General features: G+C 40.0%; 1 protein-coding gene and 1 long non-coding RNA gene across 3 annotated transcripts; both read left to right on the top strand.

The window, feature by feature from the left end:
• The first annotated feature begins 1,801 nt into the window (after positions 1-1,801).
• Positions 1,802-14,859, top strand: NUP35 (nucleoporin 35). 2 transcript variants are annotated; one of them, XM_032783783.2, is made up of 9 exons: positions 1,807-1,950; positions 2,860-3,030; positions 8,021-8,148; positions 10,030-10,090; positions 10,746-10,887; positions 11,456-11,525; positions 11,620-11,748; positions 13,529-13,693; positions 14,169-14,859. In XM_032783783.2, exons 1-9 carry the CDS (start codon positions 1,917-1,919, stop codon positions 14,244-14,246), a joined length of 978 nt encoding a protein of 325 aa, XP_032639674.1. In that variant the 5' UTR covers positions 1,807-1,916; the 3' UTR covers positions 14,247-14,859. The 2 variants fall into 2 exon arrangements, with proteins under 2 accessions (XP_074926171.1, XP_032639674.1); XM_075070070.1 differs by lacking the exon at positions 11,620-11,748 and having other exon boundaries at positions 1,802-1,950.
• Positions 14,860-17,858: 2,999 nt separating this feature from the next.
• Positions 17,859-19,079, top strand: LOC142047398 (uncharacterized). The gene is made up of 2 exons (XR_012656636.1): positions 17,859-17,983; positions 18,903-19,079. It is a non-coding gene; the product is annotated as an uncharacterized LOC142047398 (long non-coding RNA).
• The last annotated feature ends 319 nt before the right edge of the window (positions 19,080-19,398 follow it).

Genomic DNA, 19,398 nt, shown 5'->3' with positions numbered 1-19,398 from the left:
ATGTTTAATAACTTGCAGCCCTGCCTGCTCTCTGTGTCTCCCTGAAGTTTAAACTCCTCTGCCCAATCTGCTCCTCTTCCCCTATCCCCGCAACCTCATTCCCTAACCACTGCTTTCTCTCTCTCCTCTCTTTTTTAACCTCCTCCCCGCGTTCACCCCGCCCTGACAGCCCCCAAACTCAATTGTATACTAAGTCTAGCATAAAACCCCATTGTTCGCTCGAACACACAGCTGCAATTTAAATTTATACCCTGTGACTCATTTTCCTAAGTTTTTGATATTAACACATTTTTCCCATAAGTAGTTGGTTATATCTGCTGTAACACACCCTTTTACCATAAGAAATTTTAGCTACCTGTACATTTATACTTTCGTGTTAATCGGTTACCAACTTATTGTACCCCACTGATGACCCACTATGGAAACTCCCTATACTATTTACTAAAGAACCCCTCACCCAATTGTCTACTAACAAACCCCATGACCCTTCAACAACTGATTTCCCTGTTTTGCATTTCTTAATAAAGTTTATTACACCCACCAGTGCCGTAGTTGTCCCCCAAGAATCCCCTACCTGCTGGCAGGTCAAGCAAAAGAAAGATAAACTCGGCAGAAGGAAACTTAACTAACGAGGCTGCCATGGCCAAGATTTCTATGCAGCTGCGCTTACGTAACTGCTACAGGGGGCGGAAGGAGGAGGAGGAAGAGGGAGGGGGGAAGAAAGAGAAAAAACAAACTTACAAAGGGAAAGCCGCTTGTGTGGGGGTGCATGATTTGAGGCGTTCGTCCCTTGCACTGCTTTGAGATCTCCAATTAAACTTTGCTTGCATCTCACCTGGGGTGTGTTCATGGCGCTTTGCACTCTGGGCAACGATCACGTTCCTTGCCTCAGGCACTCTGTGTCGCAACAACTGTAACTCACTCAGCAGCCCCGCATCACCTAGTGAGATTGTAACGCACACAGCACCCTGTGAGACAACACACCCAGCAACACTCCCCCATCATCACCCATCCCCCATGAGACTAACACATCCAGCTGCCCATAACTCTGTGACACTGTAACACAACTAACAACCCCCCTTCCCCTGTGATGAACTGTAACACACTGACTACCCAACCATTCCAACTGCAACACCCAGCAAACTCAGTAACTCTATGACACTGTAATGCAGCAGCAGCTGGCGCCCTCCTCTCGAGTGGAAACCTCCAGCACACCTGGAAGACTACGACCCACACAGCAACCACAAGCCCAGGTTCCATGAGATTGTAACAGACACACACACAAGCAATCTGCCTGAATCCTGTGAGACTGTAACAGGCACAGAAACCTGCATGACCTCATACACCTCTCGAGACTCACACAACACACAACAATCCCACTCCCTTACAGTGGTCACAGTGCCATGTGGCCGCTGCTGGAGTGTTACAGTGTCACGGCGGCTCATCGTGGCGGTGTGGATGTGTCACAGTGGCCATGTGGTGGTTGTTGGGTGTGTTACAGTGTCACGGTGGCCATGTGGCGGTGTTGGATGTGTTACAGTCTCACGGTGGCCATGTGGCGGTTATTGGGTGTGTTACAGCCTCACAGGGTGATGGGGCCGAGCTGAGTCTCACCATCTCGGACCAGGAGGCATCGTGCCGCTGTAATGCGCCCGACGGGCCAGGGTCCGCGCAGGGCACGACGCTAGGGCGCGGATAAGAGCGTGGCTAAGCGCGAAGCGAATCTCTGAGCGCGCCACCGTCACCACGCCTCTTCCTGCTCTTACGTCACGCTCCCCAAGATGGCTGCTGGGCAAGGCAGGAAGTGACGCACCCTAGCGCGCCCCGCGGCGGACCGAATTTCCGCTCTATTTGAAAGTGTTCGGCGCCGCGGCTGCTGCTGCTATTGTTTCCCGCGGTTCCGGGCCCTCAGCGTGATGGCCGCCTTCGCCATGGAGCTGCCGCCGGCCGGTAAACAGGGTGTTGCGGGGCTGGGGGCGGCTCCGGCTGTTACCGCGGCGGGTGGTGCGGGGCAAGTCGCGGCCGGGGAGAGAGGGAGAGACCGGCGTGTCAGCGGCCTGGCTCCCCGCCGTGTGCGGCGCTGCACGGCCCCGGCCGCGCTCTCCACCTGGCCAGTGACGGTATCGTAAGGCTGCGCTGGCTCTCCCGTGTCCCGGCGTTTAGCGCTGCCGTGATGGGCGGCGATCCGAGCCGTGCAGCTGCCTACAGGCCTGGCAGCGCCTGTAGCTCCCTGGTGCGAGAGCGGCTGCGGGGCTGACCTGGGGCAGGGGCCATCATGGCTGCGGGATCGCAGCACCAGGAGCGCTTCCCTCCTGTCCTGCCGGTGCCAGTCACCACGCTCAGCACGTCGTGGCTGGAAGCTACACACACAAGCTACAGCAGCGCAGCGCCACATCGTTAATGGTCCGTGGGAGCTGGGTGCTTCCTTACTTTGAAACATGCGGCCCCCAGCGACTGTCACTTGTGCAGTGACGTGACTGGGCCGGGCGACGCACCGAGGCAGGGAGGGGGGCTGGATTAGGCCCTAGAAGTTCCTTGGTCCGTCCCTACAGTGTGAGCGCTCTGTGCTGCAAAATGAAACTAGGAGCAGGAGGAAAGTAATATGTGAAGTTGGTTATTATTTCTTTAAAGTGATAAGAAATAACAGCTGCTATGGTCACTGAACATGCAGGTTTAGCTGGTATTGTTTCTGAGTATAAAAGTAAGTCCGTAATGAGGAACGTTCTTTCATATCAATTTCACAGCACTAATTTTAACTTTCTTGTAATTTTCCATCAGAGAAATTCTTTATCCTTAGGAACTGTGGTATGTTGAATCACAAATATGCTTAGATTCTTAAATTTTGTTTTACTAATACAGGAGCTGAACCAATGACTCTTGGTTCCCCCACCTCTCCAAAGCCAGGAGCTGGTGCTCAGTTCTTACCTGGATTTTTAATGGGCGATTTACCAGCTCCAATGACTCCACAACCTCGCTCTTTAAGTGGCCTTTCTGTTGGTGTGATGGAAATGAGGTCTCCTTTACTTACAGGTGAATACATTTTTCTATGAAGCCTTTTGTAGAAGTAGCTGTGTATTTTTTTAATTTAAAAAAGGCTAGCTTTGATTTACCAATCCAGTGATTTTTTTTGTTCAAATCTGAGCCTCCCTCATTTTCCAAACTGTAGTTGCTAAAGATGACCCCAGACATATTGAAATTAGTTTGAATAGCCAATTATTGCAAATACTTTTTGAACAAGTTTCATGGTGATTTAACTGTGATTTTTTTCAATCTAACAAAATTTCCTCAAGAAGTATAATGTGAGTTTCTGCTGGAATAGGTTCATTCTGAGGTCAGACATTTGACTTGTCAAAAATAATTGATCAGTTAAGTGGTCATAAACGGTCAAATATTTTAAAGCGCTAATTAATGTAACTGGTAAAGTGAAAGCAACTTGAGAAATAAAAATTATAGCACATAGGGATTTTTGTTGATATGAAATAGTATAGTGCTGGCATAAATAGCTCTAGCAAAGTATGATCAAATTCGCTTTCCTGGTCAGAGGGTACACTATCCAAAAAACCCCAATAACTGATTTGACGAACGTCTGAAGCCTTTCTAGGATTAGGAGTTTTCAATGCTCAGCCAGCTAGAGTAGCAAAAATCTTATTAGAAGATGAAGAAATGGAATTAGCTTGACTTTCAGAAAAGGAAAAAGTGGGGGTTTATTTACACAAGTATTTAATGAGAGTTGGTTGTTTGCTTTATTGAAGGTGGGGGAAGTGTTGTGGAAAGTGTTAATAGATATGATACTTTTGTTTAAGGGAGAGGCTTACATGGCTGAGCATCTTTCCGCTGAGGAAGTAGGTTTAATGAGTGGATGCTCCCTTCCACATTACCTTTTTAATTTCTCTAAATTTGTTTAGAGTGTAAAATCTTCAGGAAAGTAACTATATGTTTATCTTGTTTTAATGTACATTGTAAACAGCCATGTGGATTGATGGTGTGGTACACAAGTAAAGATATACATGGAGTGTTTGTTCTAGAAGATTCCAGAAAATCAAGATGCTCAGCTGTCAGTTCGCTTTTTCCCATATTCCTTTAAGTATGTCTACACTGTGGGGACAACAGTGATATAGCTATGGCTATGCTGGCATGCTGTGGTAGTGTAGACACTGCTTACAGTGACAGGGATTTTCTGTAGTTTTAGGAATACCATCTCTCCAAGTGACAGTAGCTAGGTTGATGGAAGCATCTCCATCACTAGAGGTTAGGTAACTATGCTGGTCAGCATTGGAGGTGGATTTATCACAACACTAAGCACCATAGCTATGTTAACCTAAATTTTAATTGCAGACCAAGTATGAGTGATCAAGACCTTAAGCAGGCTTCTTACAGATGGCACCATCATGCAGTCAAAAAGATAGTTCTACTGCCTACATCAGGTTGGCCAGAGCTAGGCCAGCTGGAGTGGCCTCGGTTAACTGGTTAACCAGTTAAACAATTAAAATTATATTGTTTATATCCCTAATTCAATCTATACTAAAGGGAGTTTGGTTTCCTACAGGTAGATTGCTGGTAAAAGTAGCTCCTCTGCTAGTTGGGAAGTTGTTTGATCAAAGCAGTGATCTGTTGTGCTAGCACAAATAAAATGAAGCTTTTGGAAACATTTGATTTTAAAATACTGTATTTTTAAGGAAGACATTACTAGTAAATCTGCTTGAGAAATTGTACATAGATAAAACTGTCATTGAGGAAGAACTAAAAATCTTTTTCAGAATATGTCGTGGTCTCTGACTCTTTGTTCTTGTGGGGTGCCTATTAGCTCCATTAGATGAAAGCTGTCAAGTTAAATTGGGCATATATGGGAAAATTATTGATTACATAGGCATTACTGATTACATAGGCACGTAGTAAGTAATGTATATCTACTGTTTTCCCTCCTGGCTACTGGGAAAATTGTGTGATTCTGTTCTCCATCCTGACATCTGGGTGTGTGGAAGAGGCTTTATCCCTCTCTCTGCTCTTACCCAGAGGAATGCAATACAGTGTCAACTTTTCTCCCTTCCTTAGACACACTTACCAGCTTCTACATCTCTAAATCAATGTATTCAATGTCCCAGAGGAAGTAGGAAGTATTTGTTTCACTGAATCAACTGCATGGGTATAGTGTGATTACTTACTGGGTTTAGCATGCTAGTGCCACTGGGCAAAGGTTCCATTATGGAGGAGGGGGTTAAAGGTGCAGAATGCAGTACTGATATGTTCTGTCCCCTTTGAGCTATTGTGTCAATATTTCAGTATAACTGGTCTAAATATCACTTTGGACTGAAATGTGCTGTTACTTTCAGCTAATGAACTAATTGATTAGCTTTTTTAAAGTGTTCATAAATAGAAATTTCAGCAGTTTATGTTGCATTGTCTGTTAAGGACTTGGGGCTCCTGATTTTCTTAAAATACAAACTCTTCAGAAAATTACCAACACAAATTTAGAATAACAATGTAGATTTAACTTAATCCTCCAAATTAGGAGTTACTGCAATAGAGAATAAATTGCCACAAATTTGACACCCCACAAGACAGTGAAAGTAGGGCTTCTATCTAAGTCTTGAGGGATGATTGGAGGCAAGCCATCAGATAGTCTAACTACAAGACCCAAAATGGGGCAAGATTGAACATGTCACCTTAAATTTGGGTTAATTTAAGAGATGAGTAACCTGGAGGTATTAATTGTGGATGCTCCATATAGTTCTTTATAGCAACTTCTGGACATTTTGAGCTATTAAAAGTATAAATGATTGGAGGACTTTTGGAGTATGTCTAACCAGCAGCTGGGAAGTGTCATTCCCAGCTCAGGTAGATGTACATGTGCTAGTTCTGCTTGAACAAGCACCTTAAAAAAATAATTAAAAAAAAAAAAAAGGCGGCTGCAACAGTACAAGCAGAGTCTTGAACTAGCTGCCCAAGTACAATCCTGCCTGATGTCCTCAGAGCATGCGTGGCTGGCTATCTGTTGAGGGAACACACCTGTTTTAAGGCAATAGCTTTAGCAGAGCTATCAAGTGTATACCCATCAACCCCCTCAATTGATGTATAGATATACCCACTGCTTTCTGCAGCTCACAAATAATTCATTCATAGGGAGTCTTGTAGTGCAGGATTGAGAAATACATTTGAATTGGATAGCAATAGAAGTTTAGTTTAGATATTATTGACTTACTGAGTTCCACATGCACAACTATTCTCTTGAGCATGCCCATGTAAATGTTCTCTTGGGTGCATCAAGTTTCTTTAAATCAGTTTAATTTCTTGAGCTACTCTTACTATAGCCTTGTGTTGTGTGGCACCCAGAAGCTCCGGTCAGATTTGTGGTCCTGTTTTGGTTGATGCTGTATAAATTTATAGGCAGTTAGTCTTTGCCCCAAAGAGCTTACAGTCTAGTTTATGACCTAACACAAATGTTACCAATTGGAGGGAAAAGATAATTTGAGCAATGATAATGAGATTGTTAAGGTGTGCATGCAGTTAAATGTTTCAAAATCCTTGATTACTCATATAGACGTCTTAATCTCCCATGGCCCTTTGTTGTTGATTAAGGTCTCATGATGTGTTCTGTTTCATGCTGTAGTGCAGTTGGTTAATATAAAATGACTGTTGTGAATACTACATTGTTACTCTGCCATAAAACAGCAAGAGGTAACTGGAAATATAGTTGTTAAATAACATTAAAAATTAGAAGAAAATGAAAAGGAACATCTAAATGGATTTGGGTTAGATGGGTTTAGAACAGGGGTTGGCAGCCTTTCAGAAGTGGTGTGCCGAGTCTTCATTTATTCACTCTAATTTAAGGTTTCGCATGCCGGTAATACATTTTAACATTTTTAGAAGGTCTCTTTCTGTAAGTCTATAATATATAACTAAACTATTGTTGTATCTAAAGTAAAAAAGGGTTTTCAAAATGTTTAAGAAGCTTTATTTAAAATTAAATTAAAATGCAGAGTCCCCCAGACCGGTGGCCAGGACCTGGGCGGTGTGAGTGCCACTGAAAATCAGCTCGAGTGCCGCAGGTTGTCCACCCCTGGTTTAGAAGTTCCTCTAACTTTGACATTGCAAAAATCAGTGCAGTTGTTGTAAACTGATCCTGGAGAGTAGTCTTGCGTCTTTAAGTAGTGTAGTTCATGACTATTTTTAAAAAAAAATATCTGTGATTATCCTCTTGTACATTCATACAATCGTAATCTTAGTGTAAACAGTCCTCAAATCCTGCTATTGTACTATATCCAGATACATTAGGCATCTAGCATTTCATATGTTGTCCAAACATCAACAATGAAACCAAGTGACAAATTAGGGTTGTTATGTTTGTATTACAAGCGTAATATTAACTCTTGTACATTAATACTATTTTTCTAACAAAGTACATAGACCACACTCTGACAGTGTCCACAGAAATGCAAAACAGAACTCACAATTTAAAGTCACTTCACTTTCAGTGAGTGGATAGTAGTAATCAAAACTCATGTCATATAATCTTTGAAGTTACCGGATATATTCCCCTATTGCTTTAGTGTTGTGCCATACAGTATTTTTTTTCATGCTGTGTTCTGTAACTTTAAATGTTATAAGCAGCAAATGCATTGCCACTGGAAGACCATTGGGTAATTATTAGGGACTGGGTTTTGATAGCCTTCCTCATGTTGAGTAGTACTCTGTAAAATGTCCTGTTTACTTCAATGGGACAACTGAAGGAGTTAAAGTGCTACTCAGAGTGAGTGATAGTGTCAAAATCTGGCCCTTTGATCTGTCCGATTCTGAAACAAGTGTACTGAAAACTGTCCAACCAAGTAGTTGAACAGTCTGTTCTTAGTTTATAGAAATTAGGTGTCGAGGGAGGGGTGGGGCGGACAGTTAAAAAACTAACTGGACAGTCTGTGATCAGATGATTGCTAAATGTTTGAATGTCAAAAGGCTAAAGTTTCAAAATTTATCTGGTGGAGTAAATGGAAATGATAGGCTTTCTACTTGCTCCTTTCCGTTGCAGGTGGATCTCCTCCACAACCAGTAGTTCCTACTCATAAGGATAAAAGTGGTGCTCCCCCTGTTAGAAGTATATATGATGAATTATCTAGTCCAGGACTTGGATCTACACCTCTAACCTCAAGAAAACCAGTAAGTGGTAATCTTAAAGGTTAGTTGCAAAGCTCAACTGAAACTTGAGTTAACTTAGATAGTGAATGTCTTTACTTCCCAGGTCGAGGGCAGGCATTTGATTCATAGAATTTTTATTTCAGTGTTTAATGCCTCTCAAGCTCTGGTTAGTGAGGGTCATCAGCTCCTGAATCTTAACTTAACTCAATTTTCACTTTAGTCTGGTTACCAGCTGCTTAATCTGACAGACAAGCACTGCAATATTAGCATGTACCTCCTTTAGTTTTTTTCCTCTTCCTCCATATGACTTTGGAGGGTGAAATATGAAATCAAGGAATTTCTCTTGAAACAAAACCAGTCAAGTGTCTTACATCAGACCAGAAGTTACATATCTTTACATGTTTGTCACAGCTTAATTAAGACTTAAAATACAGGAAGACAAAATATTTTTAATTTTTTTTTGGGTATCAATAATGCAACAAAAAATTAGCGTAAATGAGATGGCAGCATTCTGTCGCAGCAATGGGGCACTGCCAGCAATAGCAAGTCATCTTCATGCTTTTCAGTTAAATTCTACTGAGTGAAATGCCTGGTTAAACTTTCAGTTTCTGAAGCAGGCCATCATCAACAGGCCAGAAGTAAGATTTCTGGAAGGTCAATTCAGTAACCTGTCATTCAGTCTCTTGATTCGTAATAAGAGAGCAAATACTTTCACTAGAAAACTCTTCTATTACTAAAGAGAACTGACTTAACTCTATTGATTTGTACTTTATTCTGCCTAGAACATAGGCATGTTTTCTGGCATAAGGATCTTAAATTGAAAATAAGTTTTTATGAAGGGGAGAAGCCACTAATGTAGACTGAAGGGCTGGAGACTTCCCAGAATGCATACCAGTTCTTTCACTATAGTTAATAGTGCCTGTTAAATTTAAAAGTACTTCTGTTTTCTTAATCATATTTTGTTTTTAAGAAAAAACATGCTGCCTTTAATGTTGAAAGGGCATTGTTGAAGCCCTTACTTAAAACACTAGGTGTCTCAAAAGGAAATGTCAAACTTCTGAATCTTATGTTTCAGTTTGGAAGGGGGTAAAGAAGAGAATAGCTAGCATAGGGTAAAAGTCATTCAAGGGTCGGTAATCCAACTGAGTGTTCTAGTCATACTGCAGATGTTGCTGAAGCTTACAACTGAGTGAAGGGAAGGGGACCTACCAACTTAAAGAACTGATAAACACAAGTGAGGCCTCTCGTTTGATATGTTTTGTGAATATTTATTAAGCTGTTGCAGTGAGTTATGTTTTCTTAACTCTTCAAAATAATAAAAGGTCTTTGGTATAGATGCAAAATACTTATTCATTCTTGGCAAAACATTGCTGTTTATAGGAAAGCTGACTTTTACTTGAGTAGTTCGGAGGCCCCTCAATCTGTGGTGTGCATAAATGTCCCTATTTTATTATGATTGGTTGCTGTCTAGATGGCAACTGCCTTATGAACAAATTTATAAGCAGTGTGCTGTTCACAATGTTTCCCCAGTGTTAAATAGTTACTAGGGGAGTTCACTGTGTAAAAGAATAGGAGTTAGATACTTAGTCAGAAGACCTGTAGTCAATTGCACTTTGTTCCACAAGGATAAACATTCATTCATTATCTACCAATTGAGAGTTATTTGGATATACAAGGAATTTACTAGGTTTATATAAATTATTGCATGTTAGGATCCGCTTACTGGGTTTGCACAATTGTTTCACTAGCTGCAAGCAGAAGAATATTTGGTTTAAATTGATATTGGGGCAAAAATTTAACTTTTTTTCTCCTGATTTTCAACAATTGGGCTGAAAACCGGTCTCTTCTTTTCATAGTATGTACCTGCAACTATGATTTGTACTCTTCTGTATTTTAATGCAGCCCAGCTATTCTGTAACGCAGAGTCCATTGGTTGGAACTATGCCAGCAACCCCTGGAACAGGTAGACATCCTGTCAAACTGCTTGCTATACTCCTGTTAGCATGGTAGAGGGCCAACTCTGTCTGAACTCTTTCACTTTTTTGTAAATTTGCCTTGCAAATAAGTAGCATTCTTTCCGCTTGCAGGCCATAAATGTGAGCAGGAAAGTACTGCCTTGTTTGTTGTTACAGTACTGCAGCCAGAACAAGAACTATGCTGTAGAACTCCTTCTGTTGTATTGAACACAGAGGCAGAAGTGGCAGCTCTTAAGGAATGCTATGGAGGATGAGACATGGTGCCACCATTCTAAAGCCTCCTCATTTCTTTGTATGAACCCAGCGGTGTCTTGTAAAGCTTCTGCTGGGTTCTTTGCTCCCACAGTAGCCTCTGCACGGTAGATGCAGGATCAGGATTTGGCCCCATTTCTAGCAGCAGCCAATGAAGGTGTGGTAAGTAGCTCAGTCACAGAACTTAGCAACGTGTTTTCAAATTTCACTAGACTGAAGCGTGAGTTAATGTTGTTCTGCTGTGTTTATGAAAATAAATCACCTAATTTTTCCTACTAAAATAATCTTGATATCAAATTTATACTCTTAGGTGCCTAGCTTTCTGCACTACTCTGACTAGCTTAGTTACAGTAGCAATTTATTGAAACCAATCCTATTTCAATTTAACAGCTACAGGTGTATTTAGTCCTGCAAGTATTGGACAGCCCAGAAAGACTACACTGTCTCCTGCTCAGCTGGATCCTTTCTACACTCAAGGGGATTCTTTAACCTCAGAAGATCATCTCGATGACACCTGGGTAACTGTATTTGGGTGAGTGATCTGCAGCATTTTTCTAAGAAATCTAATCGCAAAGTCCTTATATCTGGCTATTTTGTTTGAGTGCTGGTACATATAGATGTAAAAACTATACATTTTTCAGTGATGTATGAGTTTTAATTACTTCAGTTTTCTACACTACAGTACACTGAAATTTAACTTGCTTCTTAGGAAGTGGGTGAGAGTGGGGAGTGCAAGGCCAGAAAGAAGCAGCAGTAGGACATTGTGTTGGAGTACTAGCAATCACAGGACTCGATCCTCAAAGCCAGGAGACAGCAAGTGGAATACATCTGCTAAACAGTAAAGTGGCTTTCTTAGGAAATCTGCACATCATTCTCTTCATGCAAAAATGTAGATGATGATGAGCCAAAAAGATCTAGAACATTCTGTTATCTTAAATACTGTTTCAGAATCAGTGATTAATGAACAGTTCAGCTGATGATGTACTTTTGGGAATTCTGCCAAGGATATATATTTTAGCAAAACATTATAGAATATTTAGTGTGTTCTATAATAGTTTCTCACTGAACAGCATTTTGAGTGTCTTGTCTGTTGCTTTCAGGTTTCCTCAAGCGTCTGCTTCCTATATTCTACTACAGTTTGCGCAGTATGGAAACATATTAAAGCATGTGGTAAGTCTTACGTTGACTGTCTCCTAAAAACATATGCTAATTTGTTCATTCTTCAAATACTAAATTTCACTGCTTCCAACCAAAACCGAGACAGATGTCCAATACAGGAAACTGGATGCATATTCGGTATCAGTCCAAACTGCAAGCCCGGAAAGCCTTAAGCAAAGATGGAAGGATTTTTGGTGAATCTATCATGATCGGAGTCAAGCCTTGTATAGACAAAGTAAGTTAGCTATCCATTCTGTATGGAATGACAAATTAAATTATAAGGCATTTTTGTTTTGGTCTCTTCCTTTGCTTTTTCTTTTCCAGAAGCATGTAGATGAGTGGGAGGGAAGGGGGGAAGGGTTCATATGTTAAATCGGGTGGCATACATCAGTAATTTGCAGTAGTAGAGTCCTTTGTTATCTGAGGACTTAACATGGAAACTAGAACAGTGTACAGCAGTGTTCCACCACACTTAAGGCTGTGAAGTGGGTATATTAATTCATCTAAAACTGCAGGGGAAATGTAGCTGGGTAGAATGCATTTACCCGAGTTGGAATTTGATTCACTACGATTAATACTTTGCTGGTTACTAACTACTACAGTTCTGCAATTTCACATTTGAGTTCCTTCAGAACTCTTGGGTGAATACCATTTGGTCTTGGTGACTGAAACTAAAAAGTTGTAAGTTTGTTCCAAAACCTTCTCTAAATGACACTTCAATCTGGGACAGTTCCTCTGATTTTTCACCTAAAAAGAACGGCTCAGGTTTGGGAATCTGCCTCATATCCTCAGCCATGAAGACCGATGCAAAGAATTCATTTAGTTTCTCCACAATGGCCTTATTGTCCTTGAACGCTGCTTTAGCATCTGGATCATCCAGTGGCCCCACTGGTTGTCTAGCAGGCTTCCCGCTTCTGATGTACTTAACGTTGTTTTTTTTTTGGCTATTCTTTTTGAGTCTTTGGCTAGCTTATATATGTTGGCAACTATATATATCCCCATCCAAAACAGTACAGAGACACTTTGTAATTGTCTCCTCTACACTAAGAGGAAAGCACGCCTTCCTGTTTAAACGTCAATTCCTGCAGCACTCTGGCTATCTTGGCAGTCTTATCTATATACTTGCTTGAGCTGACTGTGCTGTCAGATGTAATGGGGTTCAAGTGTGGCTGCAAACCACCTAAAGGGAAGAGTTAATCTACATACCAGACTAAAGGGGGTGAGGGATGAGCAAGAATAATGTAGGACTGGGGAAATACAACTGAATGGGAATAGGCGAACGAATGATTCTGCTCAGAAAATCCTCTAAACAGCACTGAGACCTATTCTTGCCCCAGCTCTAATGGGCTGGCTGTCAAGAAGCTTGTCTTGTGTTGCAGAATCAAAAAATAAAAAGAGGAAAAAAAAATCTTTGGAAAGACAAAATATAAACCTCTGTTCTGGAAAAAGCCATCGGATCACTAACTCTACAGATAACCCAGGATTGTTTGGCAGTAGACTCATGGAAGGATGAAGGGTTGAGCTGACACTACCCAGGTTTGAATCCATAACATTTAGATATTTAACACCCAAGATTGGACCCACGACAAGCTTGTTGAGACTTGCTTTTAGTTTATTTATAAATCACTAAAATCATGTTTGTACTGTTTTCAGATTTGGTCGTGATGTTATCTCGAAGGCTAGTAAATCATTAATTCACCACTAGCTTATACTAGCATCATTCAGTTCTTTTAAATAAGCATTTTTCTTACTACTGCTCTGTGCATTAATGTTCATCATAGAACATGTACTGGTAGTTCAGTGTCTGGTACACTGTATGTAAATATCTTACATACTCTTCATTGAATACATAATGGCAACTTTATTAGAGTCCTGGTCCAACTTGAGCTGCTGGGTTATTACTTTTTGTCAGATCAAATCCAGTTACTGCATTAACTGGAATTAAACTGATATGCACCTAGTATTTGCTTCCAGTTTATTGACATTTAAATAGCCTATTCCCCCTCTCTTTTAAGAGTGTGATGGAAAGTTTTGACAGAGGCTCCGCATCCTCCATGTCTTCAGTCTTCACACCACCGACAAAAACCTTAGGCACACCGATGCAGCCTGCAAGTACTCCAAGGATTTCTACAATGAGACCTCTTGCAACAGCATATAGAGCTTCCACTAGTGACTATCAGGTATTTTGAGAGGGTAGAGAGCGACAAAGGTTACAAAATACATAAGCAGATTTCCAAAAAAGGAATTTGTATTGTTATTGACTTTCTCAAGGTAAACTGCAACAGAAATAACTAAGCAAAAAGACACGCTGAATGCATGTTTGTAGTTTCTGTACTACGTAGTGGGGACATCAGCACATCGTTCTAGACATAACTCATTTTTCATCTCCACCTGTACTTTGCTCCTTTCCCACTTGTCAAGGCAGTTTTTTTTTTTTCAAACTTGCCTACATAGCCTATCCATCTGTCAAAAAGCTTTCAGAATGACTTTTTTTTAAGAAGGCCAGCTTCTTACCTCATCTGTCCATTCCAAGAAGTTGAATTTGTGTTGAGACCCATAGATGCCCAATTTTACAGTCACAGTAATTCTAAGGGCTGGGGTGTGTAAATAGAATGAATGCATGCTGGCTGACCAAGTGTTTTTTGTTTCTTTTAGGTGGTTTCTGACAGACAAACCCCAAGGAAAGATGAAAGTATTGTATCTAAAGCTATGGAATACATGTTTGGCTGGTAATAAGCAATGCAAAGTATTACACTAAAACACAGGGCTACAAATAAACTGCCAGCTTCCTGGTTAGTTGTATAACCATTCATGGCAGTATTTCAGCTTCCCTTCATACCAGTTATGCCTTTGAGAGGAGAATTCAGCGTTCATTGTTTGCACTTTAAATGATGGCAATGTACACAGCGTTTTAAGATGTTAATCTTAAACTAATCAGTGTAAATACAAGTGGTCTCTTGCTGTTTGTGCTCTAGTGATTGCATGACTTCAGGAAAAAAGTCAGTACTGATTTGCTGTAAGTTATGGAATTGTTAATTATACTTTCCAGTAAAGTGAGAATGTATAAATAACACAGTTCACTGTTTCCCAGTAATATAACAATATTTCTTAATCTTTTCTGGAAAGATGGTAAGTGTTTTGCAGGATGAACACTATGTATTCTAGTAAAAAATGGGATTTTTCTTGGGCTACCAATTTTAAAATGAATGTTAAATTTTAATTTGGATGCTATTTAATGTTTCTCTGTTTATATTATATAATCATCTTGGAGTTCCATTCTAAATGTTCATAACAGCCTTTTAAACTTTTTAATTTACATTTTCCTAATAAAATTTAATTAAGAGTTTGCAAAGTTGAGTTCTTTTAAAAGCTTGAGTGACCCATGTGTTCATGAACTTCCCATTTGTCTCACAGGTTTGAGCCAGGCATATTGCATGTACCACCTGAACTTACATGGCACTGTGTCAGGGCTGAGGTAGCCAGTACACCAAATGGGTGAATTTAATTTGCCGGAATTAGTAACACTATTAAGATTTAAATTTGGAGCTACTAAGAAGCTAATATAGTGGTGCACTGTACCACTTATTAATACCTTATGCTTTATTTAGAAAAGATCAAAAATATGCTGCACAAACTGTTATGTTTCACCAGGACTAAAATACATCCTCCCCTTGAATGCACAAGACATGCCTGCTTTTCACCATATTCAGCACATTACCATTTGAAACAAGCAGTTAAAAATATCCAACAGCAATAGCAAGTAGAAAAAATTCCTAAACTCTAACTTGGCCAGAACAAGGACTAAACTAAGTACTGCAGGGGGCCAAAGCCTTTTTCATCCTAAGACTTTCTAAAGAAGAAGCTATTTCTGGTATGTTGGCAGAATAGTGAATAAAGGATAGAATGCTGTCTTTTTTGAATTACCAACATACTTTCCTTCAGTACCCAGGACTTTCCTGAGAGGTGGCCTATCTGGGACCGAGGAGGCTTCACCCTACATTATGTGAGATCCATAATCATAGATTGAGATGTGGTTAAATATAGCTTATTTTTTCTACATTTACTCAAAGGGAAAAATCTTGTCTCCGTACGCTACTACCCCTACACAAAGTTACAAACTTCATCCTCACTGTAAATTTCTCTTTCTCGAGGTGCTGGAGAGGAAACTTTTCTCTCCCCTCAATAACCTTCATATTTTTCAATTCATATTGGGCTCTAGTAATTCCTCAGAATTCAGTTCTACAGCTGATGGCAACCCCTTTAGCTTGGGGCAGCATGTGGCTCAGTGCACCACTGATATTGTATCCCAGCAGTTTGTACTTGGTTCCAGAATATATCAAAGAAGGTGCATGTGTCTTTGCTCCCAAATAGAAACCAACTATACATGGTACTTCTTAGAGCTTACACAAAGCTGGGAACATAAAACCATGTGGAACATATGCAGTCTTAAGCCTTGTCTAAATATGTATTGCACCAGTTTAAGATAAATTGGCTTTTAAACTGACTTAAACCAGTGCAAAACACAGCAGAGACTCTATTAGTTTAGGAGTAGCTTATGGTGGTTTAGTTTAAACTTGTTCTTAATTGACTCAAGCTAATTTGATATGAAAGGTTTATTGATTGAAGGGCCCACATAGCTTTATGCACTAGTTTAACTATATCTGTTTTAAATAACCTTTATACAAGCAGTTTCATCTGCTTAACTAGACCAGCCCTGTGCTCCTTTTGAGAGCTGTTATAAAGAGCTGTCCTTTTGTTGGAATCTAAACAGGGACAAGCAATCACCTGTTGTCTATTAATCAGTATGTTGGGTTCCAATTGCTCCTTAATTGCAGTCCCCAGTACACCTGTTCAAAATGCAATACCTTCTTCCTGGCCCCAGCTTCCAAACAGCCTGTTAAACAGATGAGCCCATGCAGAAAACAGGTAAGGAAACTTTTTTTCTGACAACTGGACAAGTACAATCTTTCCTCCTATAAACTCTCATGACTTCCACAGAATTCTTGGTGTACTGTATTTAGCTGCTCACTTTTGATCTCCTGAGTTCCACTCAGATCTATCTCCTTTCTTGCTCACTCTCCCTCCCTTCACTGAACTTAGAGCTCAAGATCATTTGTTCACTAACTAAACTGCTGAACAATTTGATGGCTCACACTGTTCCAAGCACCAGATTTTAGTTTCTTGACTGCTGCTATTTGTTTGTCTTGTTTCTCATGGAGTTTAGGATGACTTTTCTGTCCAGACTGGCACTTTCTCACACACTTTTCTCTTCCTCCCTCCCCGCCCCCATTGATGCTTTCTGTACATTAAAACTGCCTAGGAATGTTAGATATTGGTTCACTTCTCTCTGTAGGCACGGAGAAAACATGCTCAGGATCAAAGAATCAATACACTTTGCTTCTACTGTCTAACTTCTGCTGTTCTGTTGCTGATCTAGGTTCTTCCTGGACTGACTTGAAGTTGTATCACACACTTAATATAATATGTTTCTCCAAATAGTGTCTAATGGTGTGCTGAGTAGCTGTATTCATTTTATTTGTAGACTAGCTCACTTAAAATGGAATGCTCACCATGAATGTAGTAAGAATTATCTAATGTCTTACACACAACATTGCACGAAATGCTCATTTTTTAGAATATGTTGCTGGCAAAAGAAAGCATCTCTATTTTACAAATGAAGAAACTGAATGCTAAGGGGAGGCTTTTCAAAAATGCCTAGAGCATTTAGAGTGTTGTAGCCCTGTTGGTTCCAGGATGTTAAAGAGATGGTGGTGAGATAATCTTTTTCTGGACCAGCTTCTGTTGCTGAAAGATACAAGCTTTTGATATCAATGGGTCCTGTACATGCCTATCACTACATGTGTGCACTAAATGCCCCAACAATTACGTGGGTGAAAGCGGACAATCATCACATTCTTGAATGAACTCTCACAGAAAAATAAAAAATAAAACCCACCGTGTTACCTGTGGGTGAACACTTTTTTCACAAAACAATCACTCCATATCTGACCTCTGTCCTAGTCCTCAAAGGAAACCTGAACAACAACTTCAAAAGATGAGCCTGGGAGCGTAAATTGGTAACTTTGCTAGATTCTAAAAATAATGGTCTTTAATAAAACACAGAATTTATGGCTTATTAAAAGAATCTTTAACCCACTAGCTCTTCTTTTTTGGGTTCTGTTTTTGTCCTGCAGGGATGTTAATGGACCACTTTATCTTGAATGGTATGTGTATTAACTACGTATACTAAACATTTTGTTCCACCTTGTATTTAGGTGACATTCTGAAGAATGACCTGAAGAAATGTGTGTAAGCTCAAAAGGTTATGTCTTTCACCAACAGAAGTTGGTCCAATAGGAGAGTACCTCACCCACCTTCTCTCAAGTATTTAGAGATTTCCAGGGACTTGTGCTCCTAAATCCCATAGGTGCTTTTGAAAATCTCTAGCCTTCTTTTGTCAAGGCCAGAGGGTGAGTTACAGGAGAATTGGCATTAGAAATTTAGGAGTTGTTCCTGTCCTGTGCACTTAGTACTACTGCTTTATAATGGAAAAGTATAGGTACAGATAGCTGACTTGCATTGTACCCTGGAATTAAGGGGCCATTTTGTAAAACTGCTACAAGCTACTCTTAGTATGACCTCTTATGAGTGATGTACTTGAATATTTGGATGCTAATACTTTAACTGAACCACTGAATTTATTAACCTTAATCTTGGATATTGTGGATTATGTACTATACATATTTTATGATTTTTAAACCACACTTTGTACTTTAGGTTAACTTAAGCATTATACCCACATGTCCAGACACTCTCTCCTTAACATGTGTATTATAAAATGTTAACATTAGCTTTAATAAATTTTTTAAATCTGTTCTTATTCAATGTCAGGTTCCCCTAGGCCCCAGTCCTGCAAACTGAAATGTATTCGTCTCAATTGACTTTAATAGGACTTTGTGCAGACTGGGAGATCTACCCACATGGGACCAAGGCCATAATTTTAAACATTTTTTTCATAAACATTCAACATAGTTGTAGCAGGAAAGATTAAACGATTGTCATATCTACTATTATGTCCTAATTCTATACAATTTTAAACTCTTCATTAGTAGGGTCCTGTAGCCTCTGCTACTTCATACCCATTTCATGAACAATTTAGTTGGCAGTGTCCTTTTTGCAGGCAAGTTCATTCCTCGGTAATGGATGAGATCGTAACCACTTCTCATCCCAAAATTTACAACCTGCTTTTAGGTAACTTTCAATCTGGTAACTTTTTGCCCAGATGGACAACTATAGAACACAAATGTGAATGATCAAAAGTTATTTTAACTGTAGTATGTATGTGTTTATTTCTCTAACTGAAAATACAATTTCTACTTCATGTTGTAGACTATCTCCACCTTGTGGCAGCTTTTTAGAACTGTCTGGTTTGCAAGCTTTATAATTGAATTGGAGGTTAAACTTCACCCAACAGCAGTTAATTTTGATGTATCAGTGCATATGCCCTATTAAACCTATGTGAGTAAACAATACCAGAAGAAAAAAGCACATCTTTTAAAAAAGAAATGTAATAAGTTTTCCTCTAGACCAGCAGCGCGGTGGGCAAAAGAGAAGGAAAGTACAGAGCCAGTGTATATATAACAGAAATGTTCTTACCCTGTGTAGCAAACAAATTACAAGGGATGGCTTATGTGTCTAAATATTAGGCTTGAACTATATTGTGACCAGAACCTTACTTAAGTTCCATCAGTATTTACTCATTTATTAATTTTCCAGAGAGATTCTTATGCTCAGATGCTGTTTTTGTCTAGTGAACATTATTTATTTGTATTGTAGGAGTGCCTACAGCTACCACCCAGGGCCCCATTGTGCTAAGCACTGTTCC

The sequence above is a fragment of the Chelonoidis abingdonii genome, chromosome 10 (genome assembly GCF_003597395.2).
Source record: "Chelonoidis abingdonii isolate Lonesome George chromosome 10, CheloAbing_2.0, whole genome shotgun sequence".
Lineage (NCBI taxonomy): Eukaryota > Metazoa > Chordata > Testudines > Testudinidae > Chelonoidis > Chelonoidis abingdonii.
The sequence above is the reverse complement of the archived record's forward strand: the minus strand, read 5'-3'. Positions and strand labels throughout refer to the sequence as shown.

Coding starts and splice junctions, on each gene's coding strand:
- NUP35 (XM_032783783.2), top strand. CDS start 1,917: ATGGCCGCCTTCGCCATGGAGCTGCCGCCGGCCG. Junction 1,951..2,859: donor CATGGAGCTGCCGCCGGCCG/GTAAACAGGGTG, acceptor TTACTAATACAG/GAGCTGAACCAATGACTCTT. Junction 13,694..14,168: donor CTTCCACTAGTGACTATCAG/GTATTTTGAGAG, acceptor TGTTTCTTTTAG/GTGGTTTCTGACAGACAAAC.